This window comes from Micromys minutus (assembly GCF_963924665.1).
Source record: "Micromys minutus genome assembly, chromosome: 7".
In the NCBI taxonomy this organism is placed as follows: domain Eukaryota; kingdom Metazoa; phylum Chordata; class Mammalia; order Rodentia; family Muridae; genus Micromys; species Micromys minutus.
The window spans coordinates 48,194,193-48,221,297 of NC_137976.1; the positions used below are offsets into that span (position 1 = coordinate 48,194,193).

Genomic DNA, 27,105 nt, shown 5'->3' on the forward strand with positions numbered 1-27,105 from the left:
AAAGATCTTGACTTGTAGAACCACAGCATCCTACTGATTTTTTAAGCCAAATATTATTTGTAAGTTATAGTTTAAAAATATTCTATATAGACAACATTTGGAATTCTAGTCATGGCTCCAAAAGTACAGGGATATTTTTAATGGACTCACGAATTATTTACACAGTGTGTCCCAACCCTAGCACAAAGGCATTGTATGAATTCATTCCTGTTTTAAAGAACTTTTGGAGTTTAAAGAACACCTAATTCATTTCTATCATTTTTGACTATCCTAAACTGTCTTCAAGGTTAATCATGGGGTAGTGGTACCTGATGTTTTGAGTAAGTGCCTTAGTTAGGTTTACTATTGCTATGCTGAAACACTATGATTGAAGCAACCGGAGGAGGAAATGGTCTATTCAATTTACATAACACTAGTCAAAATCTACTGAGAGAAACCAAGGCAGGAACTCAAAAAGGCCAGAAGCCTATAGGCAAGAGAGGTCTTGGAGGCATACTGCTTGCTTACTCCTAATGGCCGATTAAACTTGCTTTTTTATGGAACCTAGAACCACCATCCCAGGATGTCCCCTTAAAAAACATGAGCGAATGGCTTGCCTACAGCCTAACCTCAAGGAAGCGTTTCTTTTCATCCTCTCAGATAATTCTAGCTTGGGTAATGTTGACATAAAGCTAAACTGTATACTCTCCCTCTGTTCCTGGAGAGCTTTAGCTCTACTCTTTAAATAAAGAGATTTGTGAACAATTTTAATGGATCCATGAAGGCTCAGTGAAAGAATCTTGCTCTCCAGATGGCTTTTTAAAACGATGTAGTTATTTAAAAAAAATATGTGTATGTCCATGTCTGAGTATGGGCATGTGCATATGTGTATAGGTACAGTAAGATGCCAAACAGACTATTAGATCCCTCATAAGTTGAAGTTACAGGCAGTTATGAGCTGGAGTTACAACCCAACATGGGTACTGGGAACCAAAACTTCTGAGCCATCTCTCAAGCCCTCCAAATGATGTTTTTTAGGGAGTTGTGAGTTCACAGCAAATCTGAGGAGAATAATCAGAGACTTCCCACATATTATCTGCCTCACACAGACATAGCTTTTTATTATTTTTCCTTGCCAGACTAACACATTGGTTACAATTGCTGAGCCTAGAGTAATATCTTCCTCAACAGAGTTCATGTTCAGGTGCTGGTTTATGTACATATTTGTCTCCTTGTGCATACACTAGAAAACAATTGAAGAATTGAGACAGGTATAATAGCACATACCTATGATCCCAGCACTGTGGAGGTTGAGGCAGGAGAATGGTGAGCTACAGGTGAACTGGAGCTATACAAAGAGACCCTATCCAAGAGAGTAGGGGGGTGGGTGAGGGAGAGGGAAGAAGAAGAAGGGGAGGGGGGCAAAACAAGGAAATTTAAAAAAAAACAAGAAAAATAAAATTGGAGAAAAAAAACCCACCAAACACTAAACATAAAGAAAGTTTACTGTCTTCTCTTTATACCGCAGTGGATTGTATGACTGCAGTTGCGGTACATGTAACCCCTCAAAGACCTCTGATGTACTTTAGGACTAACTTGTGAGCTATTTTAATCTGTTATTATTTTATATTTTAGTTCATATGAAAAGTAGGAGAAACAATAATTTTCTTAAGAGACTATTTTGTCTGCAGATAACATTTAGGTTGTCTGCGGAAATCATTTTCTATTTCACTGCCCATTTGAAGCCATCCACTGGCTTGAAAGGAAAAAATTTTGCACACACAGAGGAACCCAAACTGACTGTTGCCTTCTGACAGCCATGGCTGTGTGTGCCGCCATCCCCTCGTTACTAGTCCCACATGGCTTTTGCCAGGCACCTGTGTTGGCATGAGTTCTAAGTGCTTTTCCTTTACCCTGTAAAGGTTGCAGCTCCTTCATCGTGCTTCCCTTTCATCCTGTCTTTTCCACAGGATGCCGACTTGCTGGATGTTGAGAGCAAACACTTTGAAGACTTGGAATTCCAACAGCTTGAGCACGAGAGCCGTCTGGATGAGGAAAAGGAGAACCTGACTCAACAGCTCCTGCGGGAGGTGGCGGAGTATCAGCGGAACATCGTGGCTAGGAAGGTAATTTGCAAAGTGATGCTTGATGTGAGAAATGAAAAGTTACAGTTAACCATGGGGCAGGGGTCATTCTCCTTGACATGGTCATTCACAGAACTGTGGGCACTGTCTGTCTCTGAATCTGAATATCCTTTTGTGTATGTCACATCTGGCCTGCACTAAACAACAAAGGGGGTGCCGCGTTATAAAGGCCGAGACATTGCCTATTCACTGTTATAATTTTATAGAGGTGTTTATGGCTAATACACCTCCCTTTGTTATTCTCAAAAAACCCAAGTCATAGACAATCTGCTATTTGTTTGAAATCACCCCCTCTGCCAGTTCAAGAAACTAGATTTAGAATAATTCTATGAGCAAAGTCTACTTGGGTGTTTTTCTTTCCATTGATTAATAATTCTCAATGCTGAGAGCCTGTTGCCATTAGCAACAGAGCAGTAGGAAATCACCCTGTTTACTATGGACTCTGCCTAGCTCCAAATACCTAGATCCCGAGCCCAGAATCGAACATTTATTGCATAACTTATAATGATACCCTAATAACATTGTACTAATTTGATAAAACTGAGGGATGAAATTGATGGAAAGAAGGACAGAAAATTTGACTTCTGGCTAAATGAAGAATTCAATTTTTTTATCACAAGCATACTCAAAAAAAATCAACGCATGTTAAAAAAAAATCAACCGATGCTCTAAAACAAAATTCTCTATTGGATTCTGAATCTCTCAGAATAATTTTTTAGATCATGTGACCTGCATTGGCTGTAAGTCAAGAAGAGTTGAGCTTGGTCAGTCAAAAGTCTTATCCTTAGGTGGTCATGGCTCCACTGCTGACTAAAAGTGGGCAGGTTATTCGGGTTCTAAGAACCTATTTTTTCCTTGGCTAGGACAATCTTTAGATTGTCTAATATGCATCTCTTGATGATTAATTTTGTCTCCCAGGAAAAAATTTCTGCATTGAAAAAGCAAGCCAGTCACATCGTTCAACAAGCGCAGAGGGAACAAGATCACTTTGTGAAAGAGAAGAACAATCTAATAATGATGCTCCAAAGAGTGAGTACTTCCTGTTTAGTAGCAGCTTCCGGTTGGAAGAAGGCTGCCTCTTCTGCTGCTATGCTTTTATACTCTGAGCACGTCATTTGTATCCATTTTTTAATGTAATATTCCACATTGGTAAGGTGAGCTACAACCCAGACAGTGAGTACTGAGATTTTCTTAATACCCTTTCAACACCCACAGTATGAACTATGACAAATCTGTACTTTATCTTAATTCATTAAAAAAAATCCACACTTTTCTTCAAGTAGTTAAAGATAGTCTAACAACAATTTGTGGTAGGTTAGAGAGGAAATGTTCTTCATGCTGCTCTTGAATACTTTGGCTCAAGCATTCAAGGGTTTACAACTCCAAATGTTCATGTGCAGGTATTCCTTATAAATGTCATATTGAAGGCTGTTTGACTCAGGTGAATATGGAGATGCTCCATGTGGCTTGATTAGAAGAGCTCCCACATCCTCCAGTGGACCCATGTTCTTATCCATCCCAATTAAGTTACTCATTATAATGGTTCCTAGGCCAAAGCCTGTGAAATCAAATTTTAGCTCCAGCTTGGCCATAGCCCCTTCTATGATTTATGGGTAAAATATCAAACACCAAAACTGATGGTATGCCACTCCCTGGGAAGATGATATCAGGGTAGTAGAAATATATGATGGACCCGCAACAGGGATCAGGGGGAGAATGGAGTCCAGAGTGAGGTGGACCATGGTACCACCAACAAAATGTGTGCATTCTCTTCTCCAATGCCTTTGCTTAGAATAAAGGGTGTGAATCCTTTCTGTAAAGTTACTAGACCGCCTGAGGACCTCTGCAGCCTATTTACATACTACCTATTCCAGCAGTTCTCGCTCCTTCAGAGCCCAGAAACGCCCCGGATGGAAATGAGGTTCCCCTCACCCTGCCCATCTCTGTCTTCACATTACAAGTGCTGCAATTCCTGGTCCGTGCCACCATTCCTGGATCCTGTTGTCATTCTTGACTTCATTTAAAACATCCTGTTCTTTTCTTAAAACGCCTGTCACTTTGCAAAATCATCTTGAAGAAAAGGTTGTCTCACTAAATATGTTTGAGCATTGCTCATGCATCATATCATCTAATAGTAGGTGAGCCGTCTGTAATGACAAGCTCTGACCAAGTGTGAGGAAAGGAAATAGAAATGGGCCTGTCCAGGATTTTGATGTTTGTCTCTAATGCAAGGTCGACATACTTCTTGGTTGTTTACCAAGTTGACTCCAAGCTTAACACGTTTTTTATTTCTTTAGGAAAAGGAGAATCTTTGTAATTTGGAAAAGAAGTACTCCAGCCTCACTGGGGAAAAGGGGTTTCCTATTAATCCCAATACTCTAAAAGAGGTAAGCCATGATTTTATATGTCTACTTATGTCAACTTAGAAATTAAATATACCTCAGTTTTGTGCACCAAGTCAGCTAATAAAAACCTTAGCTTAAATGACTTGCAAAAATGCATAATGCTTGATCTATTCTTGCTGTTCCTTATCTGTGTGTCCAGGAACCCAGAGGTTATTGTACCATGCATGGATGCAATAAACATCCACGTTTGTATGCGCCGAGACGTGTCTACTTATCTTGACAGTGACACCGTGACCTTGAGTCTTGAATTCTTCTCCTTCCTTTCTTCATCCTTTCTTCTCCATCCTCTTTCTTTGTTATTCGTGTGTCTTGTAGACTATAAAAATGCCCTTCAAGTGCTTGAGAAGATGCTCCATTTTCTTTTTCCTTTGTTCTCTTTTTCCCCCCTTCACTTGGAGCTCCTGTTTGCATTAGCCACACATACCCTTTACCCATCATCCTCTCACCCCCAGCAATTATTGCTCAATTGTTCTCTTCCAGGGCTACACTGATAGAACATTTCTGCTGTGGAAGCATATGGTACCAATAACAATAAAGTCACTTTCTCTGTATCATAAACTCAGGAAAAGGGTTGTTGCTACATAAACATTTGCCTAACCTTTTGAATGCTTTTATTTATAAGTTGTTTACATTAAAAGGCAGTTTCATAGCTAAAAACTCTGTATGTGCTGTGTGTTTGTGCACCTACACATGCTTATTTGTGTGTGTTCAGGTATCAATGAAACAAAATGTTCATCACAATAATAGGACTGACCAAATATGTGTCTGAGGAGCATTATAAAACTAGTTCTATAACAGCTTTGTTAGGTCATATCATTTTATAGTTTCCATTGTTGGGAACACATAGCTGGCAAGGTCACTAAGGATAGGGTTATGAATGAAGCTTACAGGCATAAGCTAAAACCATCGAGGTGTGAAGCAGGCCTTGTGTTAATGAAATATAACTTGTGTATGCATTCTGGAAAGCCACTAATTGGTTTTAAGTAGAGTGCTAACATTGTTTGATACCCATTTGTTAAAGACCTCTATGGGTCCTTCAGAAAACACTGGGTCACAGGAAGTATAAGGAGAGGCAGGGAAATTGGTTGGAAATGACCACAGTAGTGCCTACTAGGGATCGAATTAAGAGCTTAGATTCCAGCAATGGCTTTGAGAAGGAAAGTTGGTTGGATATACATGTAGTTTGCCAATAGAACTGAAAGCTCTTGTTTATACGTTGGATTTTCTGGTGGAGTGAAACATAGTAAGTAATAACTCAGAGTTATCATGAAGAAAGTAGATTGTAATGCCATAGAGGGTAGATATAGTCCCAGCTCTTGTGCTGTTTATAGCTTATGGGAAATATAAAGGTTGTATGTGTGTCTTTTATCCAGGAACAAAATGATCAAAGGCAGGGAAGAAACCCTGGATTGGGATTTAAAATTTCCACAAGTGTAGTTACAAAGGCACATTCAAGAGCAATGTTATATTAGCAGTCTCAGGGTGAGGGGACAGCTAGTGCTTTTCGCTCGGGTGTGTAAAGATGTGAGCCAAGTAGGTCATAGGGAACCTTGGCAGTTGACCCTGAACACCGCTAGGGGGGAGGACATGGCATTCAAATAAAGTACTTGGGCCTTTGGTCCTTTCTCTCTGTCCCGTCACCTGTCCTGTTCTATCGATGAGTTGGTATTTGCTCCTTTTTGAAGACTCCTGTGTCGAAGTCTCCATGGCATTTTGCTTATTTTCATGTCTCTGTGTTTCATGTGTGTTGGTATCTGTATGTTCTCGACGTGTCCCAAGAAGACTTGGCTCATAAGCTATTTGGTTTTCTAATATCCAGTCTTTTTTGCCTTATTTTTGCCTTTTCTTTTTTCTTTTTTTCCTTCCTTCTGAAGAATGATCAATTTATAACCAGATTCTTTACAGAGCACCCACACCTGGCAAAGAGAACACTCTTGGCAGCAATTAAACTACACGGCCTATGACTCAGAAAAGGGAAATTCAAGGCCTCACTTTAAAGCTTTCTATCAACTAAGCGAAAGAATAACTCAAAGATTTTAATTTCCTTTCCGATCCATTGCCACAGATAAGATGAAACCGGAAAACTAAATTCATCCCTCTCTTCCTTTCTTCAGTTGAACCTCATAAAACATTGCCTAATACCTGTGTCACTTTCTGCTGAGCAAGACTCTGGAACATTCTGTTGGTAATAGTCAGACGTAGCTCTCTCTGCTTTCTCATAATGATGGGTTGTCCATGAAACCTTTCATTTCCAGCCTAGAGGTTTTGCTACATGGAGTCACTTTTTGAAAAGGTTGATGGTGTTTCCATCATTAATGGTCTGAAAATAGAAGCCAAAAGTCAATTCAAATCTACTTTTCGCTTTTAAAGAACGGTTATTTTATATGCTTTATTATTTTTTTTCCTCCACGTCATTTCATCGGTGTGGCAAAAAATCTTGATTGACTTGTGTGATTACTTTCCCTGAAAATCATTCTAAGTGCCTTTTCCACAAACTTTCTGGAGTTTTTGTTTAGAGATTTTGAGTCACGGGCATTTTCTTTACGGCACAGCCGGAACTGAAATACGGATCTCAAAAGTAACCAGAAGTTCTGTGTTGTAGCAATGGAGTTTGAGTTGGGAAACTGCCTTGAAAGGCAGGACAGCAATTCCTCAGGAGATCTGTGTGCACACATGAACGCAAGGCCGGTGTCCTCATTCTTTCTTGGCTGAAATGTTCACTGAAGCTAAATTTTTATTTTTATAAATGGTGCAAAACCCAGTAGCCCATCAGCCCACGAACTCAGACACTGTAGTCTTCAAAGGATGGAAGAGGGGAACCATGCATGTTTGTGGAAAAGACTCTTGAATCAGAGAGTGAGAGTCTCTCGGGTACTTGATTGTTCCATATCTGTGTAGACATTGCCATTCCATTGAGAGAATGATGCTGAGATCTCGGGATATTTATTGTGTGGTCATCTTGATTTCACCAGAAATCATGTTTAATACGTGGAATGGCATTCTTCAAGACTGAGCACCGCAAATCCATTTTCATTGCTTACCATTCACTTAACAAGACATTGAGTTGCGCCCAGGTATCTGGCTGTGCTACGTTCAGCTAACTCGTTGTACTCTCGCACGCCTTGGCTTCTGCTTTCTTTGTGTTTAACTTCTGGATTCCTCCCCTTAGGGCTATATCAGTGTAAATGAGATTAATGAGTCATGTGGCAATTCCATGAATCTGTCCCCTTCCACTCAGTTCCCTGCTGATGCTGACGCTGCTGTCACTGAGTCTGCCTCAGCTGTGCCGGGGAGCCAGCCCCAGAGTTCAGAGGTGTGTGGGCATGCATTTCATTCATTCCTCATGCTATCCCTCATGTCAGACATTAACCCACAGTTCGCTGGAAAGGAACAGAACGTGTGTTCTAGAGGGCCGGAATGGTTCTGAGTTTCAGAATTAGACCAGACTGGGGTGGGGCATGGGGGAGTTATTCTACACTAGAAACGTTAGAAACCATGAAATGTGTGGCAGTGGTGGAGGACTAGACCTAACAACCAACAAATTAGGTCAATGTCTTAGCATTCTAACCAAACCTAGGTTTCTTAGATTCAAAGTCGTTGGTTTGAATCACCTTCTCAGATGGGTTTTGAAGTCTATTTTGCTTGGCAGTATTGAATTAGGCTTTAATTGTTATGATTTCTTTAAAAGGCATTCTTAGGAGTAGCCAGTGACATGAAGTAAAAGTATCTTCTACTGACCACATTGCTCGCTTGGCTTTATGGGATTTTAATGGAAAATACTAAATAAAGATAGTGTCCTACATTTGAAATCCCATAGTTAACACACAATAAGTCAGACCAATCAGATTATGGATTTTCTGTCTCTGTCTCGTTCATCCTCTCATCTCATATGGGTGTGTCTTTCTCTCCTTTCTCTCTCCCCTCTAAAGCACCAATCAGCTGTCTGTTCTGGATTTATGTCTCCTTCCATCCTTTCTCCTTCTGCTACTGAATCTTCACCGGCCGCTTGGCCTGAAGTCATGGCTCCATCTGTTGATCCTTCCCCTTTAAATGACACACCTCCTCCTCTGCCAGCTAAGAAACACAGAAGGCAACAGTCGCAGGAGCAACAGGTAACTAGAAAGGCGGACAGAGCACGGGGGTCTTCCCTTGGTAACACAATCATTTAGGTAGCATCTCTTCATCTTTTCCAAAGCTGATTTTTTTTTAAGAAGGGAAAATTGCAAAGCATTTTTCTCGCTTGCTTTTTTGTTAAGATTCGTTAGTGTGGCCAAAGGGTGCTAGGTTTAATAAAGCTTTGATATACTTTATATATTCATGTTGCTTAGCTCCCATTCAGCAAAATGGTGTGGCATGTCTCACACTTTTCTTAATAAACTGACAACTATTTCCATAAAATTCCTAGTGTGAAAAGTTGTGATAACATCACATTGTATTCTACATTGTCCCCCCCATAATCCTAGATGTCATTCCAGGGCCGTGTCTGAAGTTGCTAAGCACTGCACAAGTCTCCTTTCATCCCTCTACTGATCCTGTGAAAACGAGTTATCTCCACCTTAGACTTGGTACCTTTATAAAAACTGGTGTCACCTGGTACTGCCACCTGGGCTGATGTAAAAGGAACCTAAGAAAGGGTTGAATCAAATCAATGATGTAGACAACAGATGGCCTTGGAGAATAAGAGCATTCATACCTTTCATTTCAATGTGATGTGAATCTCATTAGCAGCTTCATTAAGGACAGACAATGCCTTGGTGGCCATCCATTTTCAAACCTGTTGCTTTATGCCCAGTATTAACAATTTTCGACGTTATTGAATTCTGAAAATCAAAGTTTAGTAACTCATGCCATTTGGTCACAGTGAATACAAAGAATTATTCTGATGCCATTTTCTAACTGAAATCATCAGCTAATCATCCAAAATGTGAGGTCCCATTATGAGGATGTGGATTTCCTGGCCAGGAATTCCAATTCTACCACCTTCTAGCTGCAAGACCTTCGGCAAGCTACTGAATGTCTCTGTACCCCAGAATCCTTCCTTGTAAAATAGAGAGAGAATACCAACCTCACAGGATTATTATAAGATCTGAATGAAATCATCAATGTGGATTATCAAGGCCAGCAAATAGAAAGCTTCTAATAAATACTAGCCACTGGAAATATACTATTCTAAAGTTAAGGTGTAAACATGTGCCATCCCTGGTATACATTTTGTTTCTATATATTTCAAAAGCCCCAAATTAGCATTAAAGCTATCTAACCAAAGGGAACTTTATTATGAAGTCATTTTGCTGTTACAGACACCTTAAGTTTAGAGAACCCAAGCAAAATTTGGATATTTTAAGATGGCAAAAATCTTGCCTTAGAAATAGTGATGAACAAAAAAATATGTAGTCTATTGAGCATTTAACTGTGAGAGATTACTGTGGGATCTCCGTGGCCATGAGACGTGGAGATACTATTTTACAACTTCTCCTGTTCTCTTCTTCCTCTTTCATTTCCTACTTCTTGTACCCCTCCCTGGGGTCTGTGCCACCAGACACTTAGGACACTTAGAGAGAGTAGGGAATTGCTGGCTTGCACTGGCCACTGGCTGTTCTTGCGTGCATACAGTGGGACCTCACGGCCAAGGCTAGCGCTGGGGCAATTTGTAAGCAGCACTATAGGAAAACAAAAGGTGATTGTCTTAAAGAAAAATATTATAGAGCAGAAATCAATAATTTTTACCGTCTAGCACATCAAATGCCAGCTCCGGTCTGAAAGTGAACACCAAGATGAGCTGTTAGTGTAGACGAAATGTCAAAACTCAACTTCCCCAGCTCCGTGTGAGTGTACTGCTTCTTCGTTGTGTCAGTGATGTGCTGGTCAGTCAAGTTTTGCTGTTCCACTTTGCATTTGCATTTAAAGCACTTTAGAAGCCTGGAAGAAAGGAAAAAGCAGCACAAAGAAGGCCTCTACCTGAGTGACACTCTGCCTCGAAAGAAAACCACCCCTTCCTTGTCCCCACACTTCAGCAGTGCCACAATGGGGAGGAGCACCACCCCGAAGGTAGGACTCAGAAGAGCCATGGCCTTGTCTTGTTATAGTCATCAACGAGAGGAAATCCTTTGAACTGCAAAGATCCTGAATGCTAGGCTGTTGCATCAGGTTGTTGGGCAGATATAACTCGGTTGCTTCTTCTCTTCCAATCAGAGGAAATTCGAATTACACATTCTGGGCTAAAGAATGTATTTTCTTCCATCACAGCACATTACTCATATGACAGGTGCCCTCTGGCTGTACCCATATTTAGAAATAACATAGAACATAGCATCTAAGCTCTAAAAACAGCAGCAGTAATAGTTACTGGGTGATGTCTACATGTGTGATATCAGGTTTAGCCCTTTTTGTGAACCCAACAATCCCATGGAGTAAATGTGCTCTCTCATCACTACTGTAGTCCTTCATATGGATAAACTGAAAGAGAGGAAGTTAATGACAACCAAGATCTTTTGGCTGGAAACCGGACTAGTCAGAATATGAATCCCAGTGACCAGTGACCTGACACCTGTACCCCTCCATTGGCATGGTCAGGGAGGTTTCTATAAGAAATATATATTTATGAGGGGGGGGGCTTGGAAGGGAAGTTTTTTTTAAGTGGGGTACACTACTTTAGGACCTTCTCTTATGCATAATTAGATAACCACATTGTAATCTATTTTACAAGTTGGTGTTTTAAGTGAACTTGATTTACACAAAAGGTATAGAGAAAGCTACATAAAAAGAATAATAGCTTGTCATGATGGTGCACACCTGTAATCCCAGAACTTGGGAGGGTCAGTATGAGTTTGAAGCCTACTTAGCAAGTCCCTATCTAAAAAAGCAAATAAGCAAACAAATGCAGCATGCTATACAGAGTGGATCTTAGTGGGTTTCAGCATAGCCAGTGTTAGAGAGCCACTGGAGTGTTTGGGTAGCTTGGCCCTGTGTTTTTGCATGGTGTGCAAGCATTCCTCTTTGTGCACCTGCCCTTTGTGCATGGGGAGCTTCCTGTCACTCTCACAAGACTGCACACATCTTCTCTTTTGGAACTGTCGCTATCAGAGGAACGGCTGTGATAATGACATCACAGTAGATCTTTTTGAGGGAGATGGTGAGTAACTAGCTTTTGCCACTTGGCATCAAAAAAAAAAAAAAAAAAAAAAAAAAAAACAAGACAAAACAACAAAAAACCAAATGGGTCATAGAACCAGCTGTCATTACCCTTTGTCCTTAGATGGGAGCTTTGAAACTAGGAGTGCCACCATGTTCTTGAGTACCATTGAGATGCAGTTTACCTTGCCTGAAATATTTCCTCCTGCCTCTCTCAGGCTCACCTCCCTCTGGGGCAGAGCAATAGTTGTGGCAGTGTGCTCCCTCACTCGCTGGCAACCATGGCCAAGGACACTGAGTCTCGGAGGATGCTTAGAGGTATGTATCCTTTAATCTCATGGTCTTCTCTTAAGCATGGGAATTCTCCAGTGAGAGCAATGAGAACAAAGTTAGAGGTATTGGAGGGAAGATCAACCCATGTCCTACATTTTCCTATTAGTTTGTTTTCTTTGGGGGAAGGATGTGTGTGACACCATTCTCATACCAAGGTAACACCTTTCCCCTGTTTGCATATACTGCGGGTACATTGTAAACATGTCTTTTACACTTTATAAATCCAGTCAAAAGGCCTTGAGAGAATTAGTAACCTTCCCATGTGATTGATGGAAAGCAAAGAGAGACCACAGAGATGCTGAGAAATTTCCAGGGTACTTAGCCAAGATCACTAGACTTTCCTGTGGCTGACACACCATATTAAGTGACCCCTGAGCTGGAGTCAATGAGTTGACATAGTTAATGGGCTCAGAATAAAAATTTTTGAGGTTCTTTATTGTAAGCTTTAACTCTTTTACTGTGTATTTAGGTTTTAGGTGGACCTTGACTCTTGGTGCATTTTCTTTGAAAAACACATTACATGTACAGTAGGGTTTTAAACTGGTTTTTAATGGAGACTGAAAGAAGTTACTATAATGTCATTCCATCAGTAAAACTCCTATTGAAACAAAGTTACTGTTTTAGTACAGTAGTGCATGTCATATTAAATTTTCATAGGTAGTAAACACCTGTATTTCTAGCACTCAAGAGGCAGAGGGAGGCAGGAGGATCACAAATTTGAGGTCATCCTGAGCTGCACAGTGAGACATGTCTCCTGAAAAAAAAAGTGGGGGGGGGGGTAGAGTTAATAAAACTGGGCAAAGTGACATATGCTCTGTATTTGGGAAAAGGGAGAGAAGGCAAGAGGGTTCAAGGCTAGCCTGGGCTAAATAACAAAGAGAGTTAGGCAGGTTATAGCATCCAGTTGAGGTATATATTATCTAAATAACATACATCTGTTTAGGCTTCTCTGCTTTATTATAATGTCTCAAGAATGTGAACATAGTTTTTAGTAGTTACATCAAGCTTAGAAATCTATTTTGACTGTCACATTTCTGTTACCTTAAAAGTTAATTCTATTTTCTGTTGTAATATTAATAAGCTTCCTTTAAAATGTATATTCCTCTCCACTGGAATCCAAGGTTGGACTAGCCATGCAGCTGAGACCTTTTTGCATAGTGATGAACTTTCCATCCTGAATATTGATGAACTTTCTGTATTACAGTGATTCAGGGAAAGGTGGAACATTGAAGAAAGGAAAGAGGGATGCCAAATGGCTATTCCCAGTACCCAAAGCATTTTCTTAAACCAGAGAGCCCAGACTGCCAAGCTTTATACCAGATGCATACATTATGTTACATGAAGCTGAGAGTTGCTAACAGTACCATGCAGCAGGGTTCTTGGGAGAAGATGAGACTAGGGAACCTCTGATCTACTTTTCTAATTTGCTTTCCCCTTAAATAATGAGAAGCCTCAAGTTAGTTTTCTAAAGTGAACCTAAGCCAAGTCACTGAAGTCATACCAGGGATGTAGACTCTGAGAAGTCTACCGTTTTGTCTTTGTGTTCTCACTGTCCAGTGGCATGGCTTTTGCACACTGAGAAGACTGTAGTCCCGGGCTTTGCTCAACTTAAGTGATAGCCTATTGAACGGAGCTTCATGGGGCTCTGAAGAAACGAAACTATTCCATGTGTGCTGATCTAAGAGCTGTGTTCTGTGAACTCAGCCTGTTCCCCTACCCAGAGAAGGAATGGTTACACAGAGCGCATATGGGCATCTCACAGAGACCAGGAGGAGGGAGCTGTGTATTTGTTTAGAATTGTTTCAGCATACTTGTTGATGTCATTAAAGTAGCAAATGTGATTAGAATTGCAGCCTGGCCAAGTTTATATCCAGTACATTTTCATTATGTCAAATGTAGTAGACTTCCTCATTTACCTCTTCTGTACACTATTAACTAAAGTGCACCATTTTTTTTGCTGCTAACCATAATGGAAACGTCAAGGATGATGGTGTAAGTATTTTGAGCTTCTTCAGTCAGCACTGTGTCCGTAGCACTGACAGTGTGAGATACAGAGCTCTGAAAGGTGCTGGGTTCAGAGGCGAGAGCTGAGGACCTGGGCTCCAAAAGTTACAGTGGTCATTGGCTTTCTTATACAGCTGGTCAACTTCCCTTTGTAAGCTTTAGAATGGATGAAATATTTATCCTTTTTGTTTTGTTTTGTTTTGTCTTTTGTTTGTTTTTGTTTTGTTTTGTTTTTTGTAAAATGCAGGAAAGTCCAAGAAAGGTATGACAACCTCCCTGTGTGGTGTGGTTTTGTTTCCAGCAAATATCTAAAGGTCATTGTCAAGTCATTTTTCGGAGCTGCTCTGATTTTAAAGGCTACAGTTGGCAGCTGCTGCTCCTTCAAAGGCAGCTGCATGGCTCTTCTTGCTGGGACTTTTATAACAAGTTCAGACCATGCAGGAGACACAGAGACTGTGACAGTGTTGATTTGTGGGCTGGGGAGCCAGGTAGAGAGAAGAGTGGGCAGAGCATGTAGGACACTTCTCTTTATAAGGCCAGATGGACAGAAATAAAGCATAAGGCAGACCACAGGATTTAGGAAAGCCAGTAAACTTCTTTCACTCCTGCTCATTTGTTAAAAAAGTGTCTTTGGAGAGTTAAGGAAAGAATAAATGCTTGCCTTGGATACATAATAAGGCTGTTACTGCAGTTAGGTAACAATACATAGCATGAGAAAGAATTTGTTACAAAGTTTCATGGGCTGTGCATCTCATTATGTGGATGTGGATGAGCATTTTGCCTGCATGTATTCTTGTGCATCACATGTGTGCCTGGTACCCAAGGAGACAAGAAAAGGGCATCATACCTCCTGGATCAGAAGTTGCAAAAGGTTATGAACAGCCATGTGGGGTTTAGGAATCAAACCCAGGTCCTCTGGAAGAACAGCCACCTCTCCAGCCCCTTGAATAGGAAATACTACCCTGAGTTTCTAAATACTATTTGGTACCAAACATGATTTTAAAAAAATGATTTTATAGATATAATCTTGGTTTTTATTTTTATTATCATTATTATTTTCTGTTTGACCAATATGTGTGTAAGGTTATTTTTTTTCTTTTTCTTTGGTAACAAATCTCTTTTTTTCTAACTATGCATGTATCATGAGCCTTTTTTTTTTTTTTAACAATCTTCAGCCTTTCTAAGCTCAGATTGAATGTAAAGTGTGACCATCATTCCTGTTCATCTGGTGTTATGACTGATAAGTCAGAGAAAGCATGTTGGGGGGATGCTTTCTCATCACCATGCCAGCCTTTCTGACCTTGTTACCTTTCCTTTCTCTGCCTTTCTCTCCCTTTCCTTTGACTTATCTGTTCTTCTGGCTGTGGACTGTCATTAGGAAGAATGAATTCCTCAGCAGGTGAGCTGTGGCCAGTGCAATATAAGAGTCTCAATCTGTTTAATCTAAGCCCTGATTATAATCTTAAGTCACCCTACCTTTCTTATTAAGGCACAGATTGTTATTTAAAATGTATCATTCATATATATGAGAAATACATTGAGAAAACTGTGTATCGCTTGTGGTTAATTAACAAGAGAACTCTGGGCATTAATAAGCCAGAATATATGAAGCTGGCCATAAAATTAGGAAAAAAATATTGGAATTTGTACTCCGTTCTAATGGTTTTCCTGGGCAAGGAAGAGGGCTGAGTTGGTTGTTTCCTGGTACAGTCTATGCTATGGAACAAGCCCAGACATGGGGTCTTGCTTCCTAGACTTTAGGAGTACTCCTTCACAGGGCACTTTCAAGAGCATTTATTTATCTTATTGCCACTCTTCTCGTTCCACCAAACGTGGTTCTTTCTACCATAACTGAAAAATAACAAAACCAGGTGGACTTGGATTGAGAATGTCTCAAGTTTCCCAAATTAATTCCTTGGCTGAAACCCCCAAAAGTAGACTCATTTCTGCTTCATTTGACCACTCTGAGAGCTGGTGATGATAGATGAACAGTGAATTTACTCAGTGACAGTTTTGTGATGTCTTCATGGTAACTGAGACATGGTCTGCAGTGGACAGGATGCCTGTGTCTCCCTCACAGAGCCTCCCTGAGTAGAAGCTCCAGCTTCCCCATGGAGGCTGCTCCACTGTGTGTTTGTACTCAGAGGTTTCTGACAGTGCCACCCACATGCTCTTTAGCTCTGTTCTGCTATGGTCTTTCCCCTATAGCAAGTACTGATGCCTTTAAGATAGTCAGATCTGAGCTCCAAACCCCAAACCAGTTCATTTAGGTACAATTCTAAGATTATGAGGGAGAGATCTACGCTTTTATTTATTTCCTTTATCTTTAAATGGGGCGGGGGAGGTTCTTTTTGTGTATCCTAGGCTGACTTGAAACTCACAACAATCCTCCTGCCTCAGTCTTTTGAGTGCTGAGATTACAGATCCACACCACCATACATGGACAGGCGAATGGTTTTTGTTTGTTCCTACTGGTTTGACAGACAGAAGCCATCTCAGGTTGACAGTTGTAACAGACAATTCTTGCCAGGTGACAGTGTTGTGTAGCTCACTCTGGAAAGGAAAATGCTTCTTTTAAGCTGCTGGAGAAATTTAAGGTCCTCACTCTGCTTTTGGAATGACCTAGAGAGGCCATTGGTAAAAAAGCTCAGCAAATCTTGAGTTGGTCTGGGGAGCTGATGTCCACAAGGCAGGGAGCTGATGTCCACAGGGCAGTTCACACTGTGGAGTAGATGCTGTTCCTTGTACGCATGTCTGAAGACTTTGAGCTCTTTAGTTTCCTGCCTCTCTTCCTACAAGGTATAAATTTGTCTTCTTAGTCTGTGATATTTCTGAGGAAAACAAATCAAACCCCGGGATGCTAGAAGATTGGAGAAGCAAGCCATCTAGTTGTTTGAGAGCGTGAGCTTTCTTCTTGATGTCCCCAGAAGCTGTTACTTCTTCCTCCTTGGGACTACCCTTTCCTCATACAAAAAAGCTCCTTGGAGGAGAGGAAGAGAGGGGTTGGGGTAGAAATCACAGTCAGGGCTATAATTCTCATATGCTCCCAATTGCACAGGTGTCTTTCTAGGTTTTTTTGTTTTTTGTTTTTGTTTTGTTTTGGTTTGGTTTGGTTTGGTTTGGTTTGTTCTGGTTTGTTTTGTTCTGGTTTGGTTTGGTTTCACCTTGGGATGAGGACATGTCTTATGCATATCTGATAACTGATGTAAAGGCTTTTTATACTTCAGTGTTGTCTAAAAGTCATAAGGAAATAATTGCGTATAGCCTTTTCAAATAATTCCTCATGTCATTTTCCCTTCCTTTCTTAATGAATATCTGGAAATGATGTAAAAGGAACAATTAATAATTCAAAAAGCTCAAAGTGTAAAAGGTAAACACCCCTGTGATTGGCTTTGTTGCCCTGTTTTTCAAAGTAACATAAGTTGCACATTTTGAGTGCCTGGCTTTGTGTGACACTGTGTGCATGGGCCCCTGCTGGAAAGGATGTCGTCTGGTCCCACAGTGTGCCTCTGTGCTTCACGTATTTCCCTAGCTCTGTGATAATGTGGCTTTACTACATGCATATCTGTAATATACATATAAAATGGCAGGTTGTATGAGGGAAACTCATTTTCCTAGAGATCCATTAGTCTGAATAGCACATTTTCACAATTTCAAAACCACACAAAATGCAAAGGGCCTGAAAATATGCCTGTCGCTCATGATTTTGTAGAGCATTTGGGTGGGCCACTCTGCTAAGGCATCATGGATGAGGTTCTAGTCTCTAAATAAATGTTAAGTCAGCAGCTATGGACAGCTGCTTAGTTTGAGGATTTTGTTGTCTTGTTTTTGCCTTTTGGTCTCCTTTAGACCATTTTTTCCTTAATTAAAATCATCATTGGAAGGTAGCTCCGAAGGAAAGATGACATATTTAAGTGGTCTACTTGTATACTTTTGATCCCCGAGTTAATGGAAAGTAGATTTTTCTCTTATCAGGAAAAAAAATTATAAAGTAGGGAAAGTGATTATGATGAACTTGCGTTTTTTCAGTTCCATCCCTGATTCCTGTGTACATATGGCAGAGTTCATAGGACAGTCTGGATTTTAATGGCCCAGAGTAGCTAGAGCAATGACTCAGGGTACGGCAATGACGTCATACGCCGACCATCAGAGTACAAGGAGAAGAGAGCACTTTTCACTTATGTTGCTTTCACTGCTGTTGATACCCATGCTTTCAAATAGTTAGCGGCAGCTGGCCAAGGGCTGACTGTTGAAGTGGGAAAGGGAAAGTCTGCACCATGGCAAGAAGGGGCATGGCTATGGGAAGGATCATTGACCCTGAATATTTTAAATAAGTAACTGGCAGACAAGAGCCATTGGAGGAGTGGAATGACTTAGCAAATGGCAGAGACAAAGACTGTAAAGAAGACCTACGCAGCTTGTGAAACCATCACAGACACTATGAACTACACATTTCTCAACCCCAGCCTCTGCCAAATCCACCTGCTCTTTTGTGAATTGTTCCTGAAATCTGAATGCTGTCAGAGAGGTGACTGCCCTGTAACACTGGCATTGCATTGGGAATCGTATTGCCTTCAGTTAAACCTATTTCTAGAGGACTCAGAGCCTTTCATTGTGTTTCTGGTTCCTGAAGAGTGTGCGTGAGTGTGTGGGTGTGTACGTGCCTTTTAGTGTGCTGGTGTATTGCACTTGGCTCTGCTGAGTTGTAGGGATGAGATTTAAGAGGTGCCAGTGGATCCCACTGACAAAAAGAATCCCTCACATGACCACTCCTTTCAAAGTCTTGCTCACACCAGGCATGATGTTGTTTCTTTGATCTTCCTGACTTCAGACTCATGTCCAGACTTCACGAGCAGATGTTTTTCATTGCCGGCTCGAGTGTGTAGATGTGTGCGATTCTGAGTTTGATAAACGAGGCATATTTACATACTTACGACTTCCTCCTTAGGTTATAATCACCAACCGATGAGTGAAGGACCCAGACAGAAACCTGAATTTTACAGCCGCACGGCATCCGAGTCCAACGTCTACTTGAATAGTTTCCGCTTCCCAGATCGCAGCTACAAGGACCAGGCCTATGACACGCTGAGCCTGGACAGCTCTGACAGCCTGGAGACCAGCATCTCAGCCTGTTCGCCAGACAACATATCCAGGTGACACGTGGTGGAAACCACCTTCCATTTTCGGGCGTGAACTCACCAGTTAGAGACATAACACATACCATAATCCCAAATTTCCGATATAAAATCTATAAGGCAGATGGGGCTGGGAATTATGGGTACCCTGGGAAGTCATATCCTTTCTTGCTGGGCCACGCATAGTATGCCCGACTTTCTCCCTTCAAGTTCTTTATGTTTGCTTTCTGATTTACACTGTGCTTCAAAACTCAAGTTACCTCTATGGATAGACCCCTAATTCCATTTCCACTTCTTTTTCATTAATGTGACACTGGTCTTCAGAAACATAGTCAGAACTTCAAAATCTCTTTTGACCCTTTTACTTCGGTAGAGAGGAAGTGTTAGTTATTCTGTATATTAAAATCTGTACAAGGACTCAGCCGCTCACACTCAAGCAAACGCATCATCCTGAACTCAGGAGCAGACACATCTCCATTGTAAATTAGTGGTGGTAGTAGTTCCCTTTGCTAAAGCCTTGACCCCAAGTGGCCGGCCATCTACTGGGTAAAGTGAAACCCAGATCCAGCACTGCGGGCCCAGCCATACCTGTCTCTCCTCTTTCGGCATCCCAGGATCAGGGCCCCCTGCATACCCATAAAGGTAGTGCTTAACATCTTCTCATAGTATGAGCACAGAGTCGGGGTTTTGGGATTCAGTAAAAAGGCAAGAGTAAAAACAGGAGCCATTATATGCCTCTTCTGGAATGTTCTCACATAAGGAAGTTCTAGGAATGAGATTTTTGTAGATTTTGCTCTTGTTTTCCGCGACTTAAGACATGCTTTTTTCTAAATTATGGGCCAAATGTTTTGAAATGTACTGTCTGACTGACTCTGTGTGTGTGTGAATATGTGTATGTGTATGTGTGTGTGTATGTGTGTGTGTGTGTCTGTGTTTCTATAGATGTGTGTATGTTTTTATGCATGTATATATAATGTATTTTGGTTACATTTACTCCATTAATCTTTTATCCCACCAACTACCTCTGAATCCCTTTCATTTCTCTGTGCAACCAGGACTGTTTTGGTTTTGTTGTTCTTGTTGTTGTTGGTTTGTTTGTTTTGCCTTCTGTGTTTCACAACAGTGTAGATAACGATGCTGAAGTAGCAAAGTCAATGCCAGTTCCAGTCATTTTCTGGTCGTCCTAAAAATGATGTTTGAACAAAAAAGTGAAGGCGAGTGTGCCCACAGCTGAGTAATTCTATCGCTCTACAAATGGCTCTTGGTGACATAATAAACCACAAAGCCAAGTTTGTGTCACTAGAATTTCAGGATGGAATTACTTATTTAATAGACTTATAATTTGGGGATATTTTAATGCATAGTTTAAAAGGACTTCAGCACAGCCAAACAACAACAAAATTGTTTTGGCTCTTTCGTGTTCTCTGCAGTAGTTTCAAGACCAGCCTGAGGAAGGCACTTCTTCATAGCACACATTGCAAACATTCTGTTTCCTGTGTGCCTGGACTTTATCTATTTTACAGTGTAATGAGGCAAACAAGCCTACTGTAGCATTGATATGCTTTAAAAATAGTTTTCTCTTTAGATGTATTTATTTTGTTTTATGGAAATGACTTTCACCTGCATGCATATCTGTACTGTGTGAGTGCCTGGCACCTGTGGAGGCCTAGAGAGGGCATCATATACCCTAGATTCACTGACAGGTGTACACACAGTCACTTACAGTTACACACAGGTGTCTCATGGGAGCTGGGAACTGAGCCCAGGTCCCCTGGAGAGGCAAAAGATGCACATAACCACTGAGCCATCCCTCTGGTCCATGGTCCGTAAAATGAACTTTTTAAGGTAGGTAGTGACACAGAAGTTAAATTCCTAATTTGTTACCTTTCCACATCACATTCTAGTTTTTGTTCAGTTTTATGACATTGGGAATAAATGCTTAGTGATATCTGACCATGAGCAGTCATTACCTGTGATACACAGTCCTGGGTCAGAAATAATGGTGGCTGTGTCAATGACTTACCTGGCATGACAACCCACAAATATTGTCATATTGTCATACAGAGATCTGAGAGACAGTGTCTCACCAAACATACACACAACCGAAAATTATGTGCGGCGATGGCCATGTCAAGGAGCTTGGGTTTGGTGACCATGTGACAGTGCACACACAGATCGCAGCATCACATGGTACACCACAAATGCGGACCCTTGTCAGACATCCTCGATAAAGACAAGTAAACAAACTGAAACACTAATAAAACCTAAATTAATGTAAATTATATCAAGTGTGACAAGTCAGGTGGATGATGGTAAGCTTGTTTCTTCTGTGTGTAGGTGTCTGTGTGTCTGTACATGCCTAGTGTGCTGGTGTGTACATGTGTGTGTTCTTCATGTACCCTAGGCAAGTGTGTGTATGTGAGTGTGATATATATATATATGTACACACATATATACATATATACACATATACATATATACAGAGATACATATATACACATATACATATATACAGATACACACACACACACACACACACACACATATATATATATATATATATATATAGAGAGAGAGAGAGAGAGAGAGAGCATGACAGGAATAGAGCCCACAGCTCACAGCTTCATGTCGTCAGGCAAGTGCTGCATCATTCATCTACAGTCCAAACATCCTATTATTTTAATTCAGAGGTTTTTAAGACCTGTGATTCAGTTGAGGCATAAGCCATATACGTGTGACCGTGGACAGCAGCATGAAATATGCATAGAGTTGCATGCTGCTGTGTGGCCCACAGTCATAATGTCCTCAGCTTTCTCAGTAGGGTCAGTGAAGCTTATTCCCTTTTCATCTGTGAAGTTGAGTATTGTCAATAAAAATGATAAAGACTTTATGCATAAAACGAAAGGTTGTTTTCCCCTCAGTCCTTACTAGGAAAAGAACACAACTTGTGCTTTTGTATGTTTCCCAGTAGTTAATGGGAAGAACAGAGAAAGAAAGAAGAAAGAAAGAAAAAGAAAAAGACTTATATTCTGTTTTTCGGGGAAAGCGCCTGACTAGGACTTGGCCCCAACACACACTGCAGCCAGGTGTTAGGTTGTGAGAGCCCCGTATCCCTTAGGTAGTTCCCTCTCTCACATCTGCTCCTGCTGGGACTGGCAGTCTTTAGAAGGTGAACCTGTATGCTGTGTCACTGCAGTCCTTCATCTCTGCAGAAGCATCCATAGTCTTGGATGTGAGCCATCTCCGGTTTGATTCTGCCAAAAACAGTTGAGAAGGCTAAATATGGAGGTGTCTCACACCTGTAAACCCCAGCCTTTAAGTGGTGGAGGGAGGATAGTGGGCTCTAGACCATCTGGGCAATGTAGTGAGACTTGGTCTCAAAACTGTTTATTCAGGGCTGGGGAGATAACTCCGTCCATAATACACTTGCCACACTAGCATTAGGATCTGAGTTTGATCCCTGGAGCCAGTTTAAATAAATAATAAGTAGATAGATATATGATAGCTGCCAGGCATAGTGGCACAGGCCATTGGAATTTGGGTTCGATTCCTAGAACAATTTCAAGACATGGATACATACATACATACATACATACATACATACATATAAACATACAATGCCAGGCTTGGTGACAAGCTGTCAGTCCAGGTACAGGAGAGACAAAGAGAGATCCCCGGTGTTTAACTAATCAAAGCAGAGAGCTTCTGAAGAACAACACCCAAAGCCAGTCTATAGCTTCTACACACATGTGCACGCACACATACTTCTACCCCACACGAACACACATATGCAGGTACATATATTAATTAGTCATGCTTTACATGACATACTGTAATAACCCAAGGACTCTGAATATTTCATTTTGCATATATGTTTATGCATGTTCTATGAATGTGCCCCCTGGGCTGGACTCTGTGCTATGGGGACACAAACAGGACAGCCTGCCCATTCTCACGTCGACCTAGAAACAAGACAGGAGCTTGAGGAAGCAACTGCACTAGACAGGACATAGCAGGGCTCTAGAGACTAAGACTCCAGGATCTATGACCTCTGATGACCTCTGACCTAGACCCTGACTGCTCTTGCAGCACCTACCCACTTTGCTTTTTACTTTTGTTTTTGGCTTCCCTTCACTAGTTGGGGTGAATGCTTTTCCAAGATGAACGTTTTTTTAATTGTTCTTGAATTCTTTTGTGCAGTTTTAACACTAATAGGGCAGGTGAGGATTTTGAACTTGCTCAGTGCGCTTAGGCACTTCAGCATTGGTATCATTTGAAAAGTCAGATGCCTACTCATGTAAAGGTACCGATTGCCCAACTGCAGAAGCAACTTCAGACGTTTGGCATCGTTCACATAGAAAGGGGTGGCGGATGAAGGGAAGGCTTGTGTGGCTGTCAGCGTTAGATCAATGGCTGCATTCAGACACCTGCATTTTAAGACTTACCTTTACCTCATTGTTTCTAACCAGTTTATACTGCCCTTGTCTTATATGCCCCTCTTTTACTTCTACAAGGAGATAAATATTGAGTCAGCTATGATTATCAGAGATAAGTTGATAGGTCCCCCAAAGACCAAATAACTTATGAGGAATATCTTTCCAGTAGTTATGCTTTGTGACTTGATATGTGTGTGTGCACAAGTTTGTGTGTGTGTGTGTGTGTGTGTGTGTATGTGTGCACAAGTTTGTGCATGTGGGTGTATGTGCATGTGTGTGTGTGTGAAATTTGTGACTTGTAACTTTGGTTCGTGAGTCTTATCAGGTGAGTGATATGTTTTTTAATATATTTTTATTAATTCTTCGGGCATTTCACACATGTACACAATGTATTTTGATCCCATTCATCCTCCCCGACTCCTCTCCCTCAGCAAATGTTCTTTAAAAGGCTTTTTATTTGCTTCAGCGCCAGTACATCTAATATTGCCAGAATAGAAGAAATGGAGAGACTCTTGAAACAGGCACATGCAGAGAAGACGCGGCTGCTTGAGTCCAGGGTAAGATGGCCAGTTCCTGCCAGGACTCTGGGATGGACAGTGGCGGTAAACCTCACCAGCAGCATTCTCTCAGGGGCCTTACTGAGTGCTGTGACCTTGGGAGCTGCTCATCCAGCTTTCCTATCCTAAAAGGAAAGGTGCTAAAGCAGTGACTTGCAAGGCACTCTGTGTCCTGTAACTTCATGTGTGAGGCTGTTTCACACAGACTGGAATGGATGCTCTCTCTGCATTCCCTTCCCCACCCCTGTGATGGCCAGTGGACTCTTTTTAATGAAGGAACAGAGAAGAATGATATTTCTTTATGCATTCTCCTGTCCCTGCCAGCCCATACTGACCATGCTATTGTGATAGCCAAAACTCCCAAGGGTATTGTGACTCTATTTCAGGGCAGAATCCAAAGAACTTCCTTGGGACTCCCCCCAAACGCCTTTGCATCCTGCCTTCAGGGCACCTCCTTTCCTTTTCCAACTTCCCACAAAACTTCCTCTGTGGCCTTCAGCCAGGAAGGGACCAGTGGCCTTCACCCAGAAGTCTCCCAGAACACAGCCTAAGCTTCGCGGCTAGTTCTGCATGACATTTGAAAAAGGGGGAACAAAATGCCTGAATGTAGTCACAAACCAAATTTTTACTGAAGACTAATATTTAATTGTTGGTTGATTAATTAACTAATAGCATAACATGACTTTGGGAGCTATTCCGAGGTGACCACCTTTGTGTTAGGCCAGGTTATACATTGTAAGGAACCAGAATACAAGATGAGAATTGTCTAATGAAAATTTGGGCATTTATTTCCTTGTCCCTTTGAGTATAATTGCCACAATTTAAAATAATTATTGTTCTGTATAATGATAATTAGGAACGGGAAATGGAAGCCAAGAAACGAGCTCTAGAAGAAGAAAAACGACGCCGGGAAATCCTGGAAAAACGACTACAAGAAGAAACCAGCCAGAGGCAGAAGTTAATAGAAAAAGAAGTCAAAATAAGAGAGAAACAAAGGGCACAGGTTGGTCCATCAATGTGGATGCATAAGTGTAGGTTGCCCTCTGGTGGTCATTTTGTAGAAGAGTTTAATTATGTGTTGGAATACCTAGTGTTTGGCAGAATGGTTAAGAGAAAGATGTGGGTTAGTGTGCAGGCTGTGTTCATTTTAGAACTTCTAGAAAACTACTGTGGAACTTCTCTAGCAACGTTTAACTTTGCTCTACTCACATGGGATTCATATGTTCTACTTAAATGCTGGAGAGAAAGACTTCTACCCATTCTCTGAACATTTAAGGGAGGATGGTTCATTTTGTCTACCTTTGAAAAGGGTCATTGCAGTAGGCATTAAAAACACATACAGGGCGTTGGGGAGACGGCTCAGCAGTTAGGAGTACTTGCTGCTCTTCCAGAGTACCAGAATTCTGTTCCAAGTCAGCACTCAGATCTGGACACTCACAACTGCCTGTGCCTGTAACTCCAGCTCCACATGGCCCAATGACTTTTTCTGGACTCTTCTGGAACTGCATACAAGTGCACATTTACACAAACACACACATACACACACACACACACACACACACACAATCAAAGGTAATAATGTCTAAAATTAAAGTGTTTTAAAAATATATAAAGTGAGAGATTATAGTTTAGACTATATACACACCTGTATATATATAGTTTGCAATATATGCATAGATAGTTTACAATATATACATACACATTATTATATATGCATATATACACACATCATTATATATGTATATGTACATATGTATTTCAAATTATCTATATTCTGTATATATATGTATATATATGCATGTGTACACATACATAGGTACATGCACACACACACACACACACACACACACACACACACTCCAAACTAAAAGCTTTGATGACAGGAGAAAGGAAGCAATCTCTAAAAGGGAACTTTTCAAAATGGGATAAATTTAAATCATACCAGCCCAGTTTTTTAGTATAGTGGTAGTATTTTTTTTTTCCTTTTTCTAACCACATAAGTCCCCTTTCCTACATCAATCTATAATACATGTTTCTCCAAGAACCAAACTCAAATAATGGAGGAAACCCATCTATCTGGTTTAACTTTCTTTCTTGGCCATCATAGATTTGGATCCCCATTATTCCCATTCTAGCCATTTATATCATGTGCTTTCTGAGAACGAAGATATTGAAACCACTACATCATGAAAAGCTCACACCAGTTTTATGGAAGCTGGTAGACTCTAAGGCAGAGGATCTTTTCCCCCACTGTCTCCAGTTGTTCACCACTGGTCCGACAGCCACTGGCCACTGTCTTTAAAGCTGTGGGAGACTGGGGGTTGGAATTCATAAGCCAATGGCAGCTGCCTTGCAGTGAAGGTAAAATTCTGAGGAAAACTGGAAACAGAAATGGATCCTTGTTTTGGATTATTCTCTGGCCTCCGCTGAACTCCGGTTGGTGGTGAAGGTCACCCATGCATGCTTAATGTCTGAAGCCAAACCAAAGGGCAGAATTCTATTTTAATCTTGATCATAAGCTCTTCCTCCAACAATGTGATTAGATCATTTCCCAAGGGCAAAAGCATGGAATTATTTAACAGAGTTAGAGAGCAAGAGTGAGACTCAGTGAGAGAGAGAAGGGGGGGGGGTGAGGAGAGGGGGCGGGACGAGGGAGGGAGAAAGACATTTTGGAAGCAGCATACATGGTGTTCTATGCTTCCTGGATGATGTTAACCCTGGTCCTCATCATTAGTAAAACAAGACATGTGCACACGTGCCTTGGGCCTCTGCTCCTGTACAGCTCCCTATGTTAGGTCCAGCATTGAGTCTACCCTTCAGTTTATTCTAGCTCCTCTTTTCAAAGCATGCATCGCTGCCTTAAGTAGAGAAACTGACATTTTTAACTCTGGGGAATCTTTTGGGGCTTGTACCTACCAATCAGGGTCTGTTTAATCAGCCTGTGTCCGGATTACCTTAGGAGAACGGTTGTTGTGTTGTGA

General features: G+C 41.1%; 1 protein-coding gene across 5 annotated transcripts in view; it reads left to right on the forward strand.

Moving 5' to 3' along the window:
* Positions 1 to 27,105, forward strand: part of PHLDB2 (pleckstrin homology like domain family B member 2) — an 84,571-nt gene that overhangs the window by 51,796 nt on the left and 5,670 nt on the right. For 2 of the 5 annotated variants that reach the window (XM_080918765.1, XM_080918767.1), the window contains 10 exons: positions 1,950 to 2,105; positions 3,042 to 3,152; positions 4,421 to 4,510; positions 7,767 to 7,841; positions 8,458 to 8,640; positions 10,436 to 10,576; positions 11,878 to 11,981; positions 18,913 to 19,149; positions 24,034 to 24,124; positions 24,981 to 25,127. In XM_080918765.1, coding sequence (XP_080774891.1) covers positions 1,950 to 2,105; positions 3,042 to 3,152; positions 4,421 to 4,510; positions 7,767 to 7,841; positions 8,458 to 8,640; positions 10,436 to 10,576; positions 11,878 to 11,981; positions 18,913 to 19,149; positions 24,034 to 24,124; positions 24,981 to 25,127 — 1,335 coding nt within the window. The remainder of the gene's footprint in view (positions 1 to 1,949; positions 2,106 to 3,041; positions 3,153 to 4,420; positions 4,511 to 7,766; positions 7,842 to 8,457; positions 8,641 to 10,435; positions 10,577 to 11,877; positions 11,982 to 18,912; positions 19,150 to 24,033; positions 24,125 to 24,980; positions 25,128 to 27,105) is intronic. The other 3 variants (XM_080918766.1, XM_080918769.1, XM_080918768.1) reach the window with 2 other exon arrangements.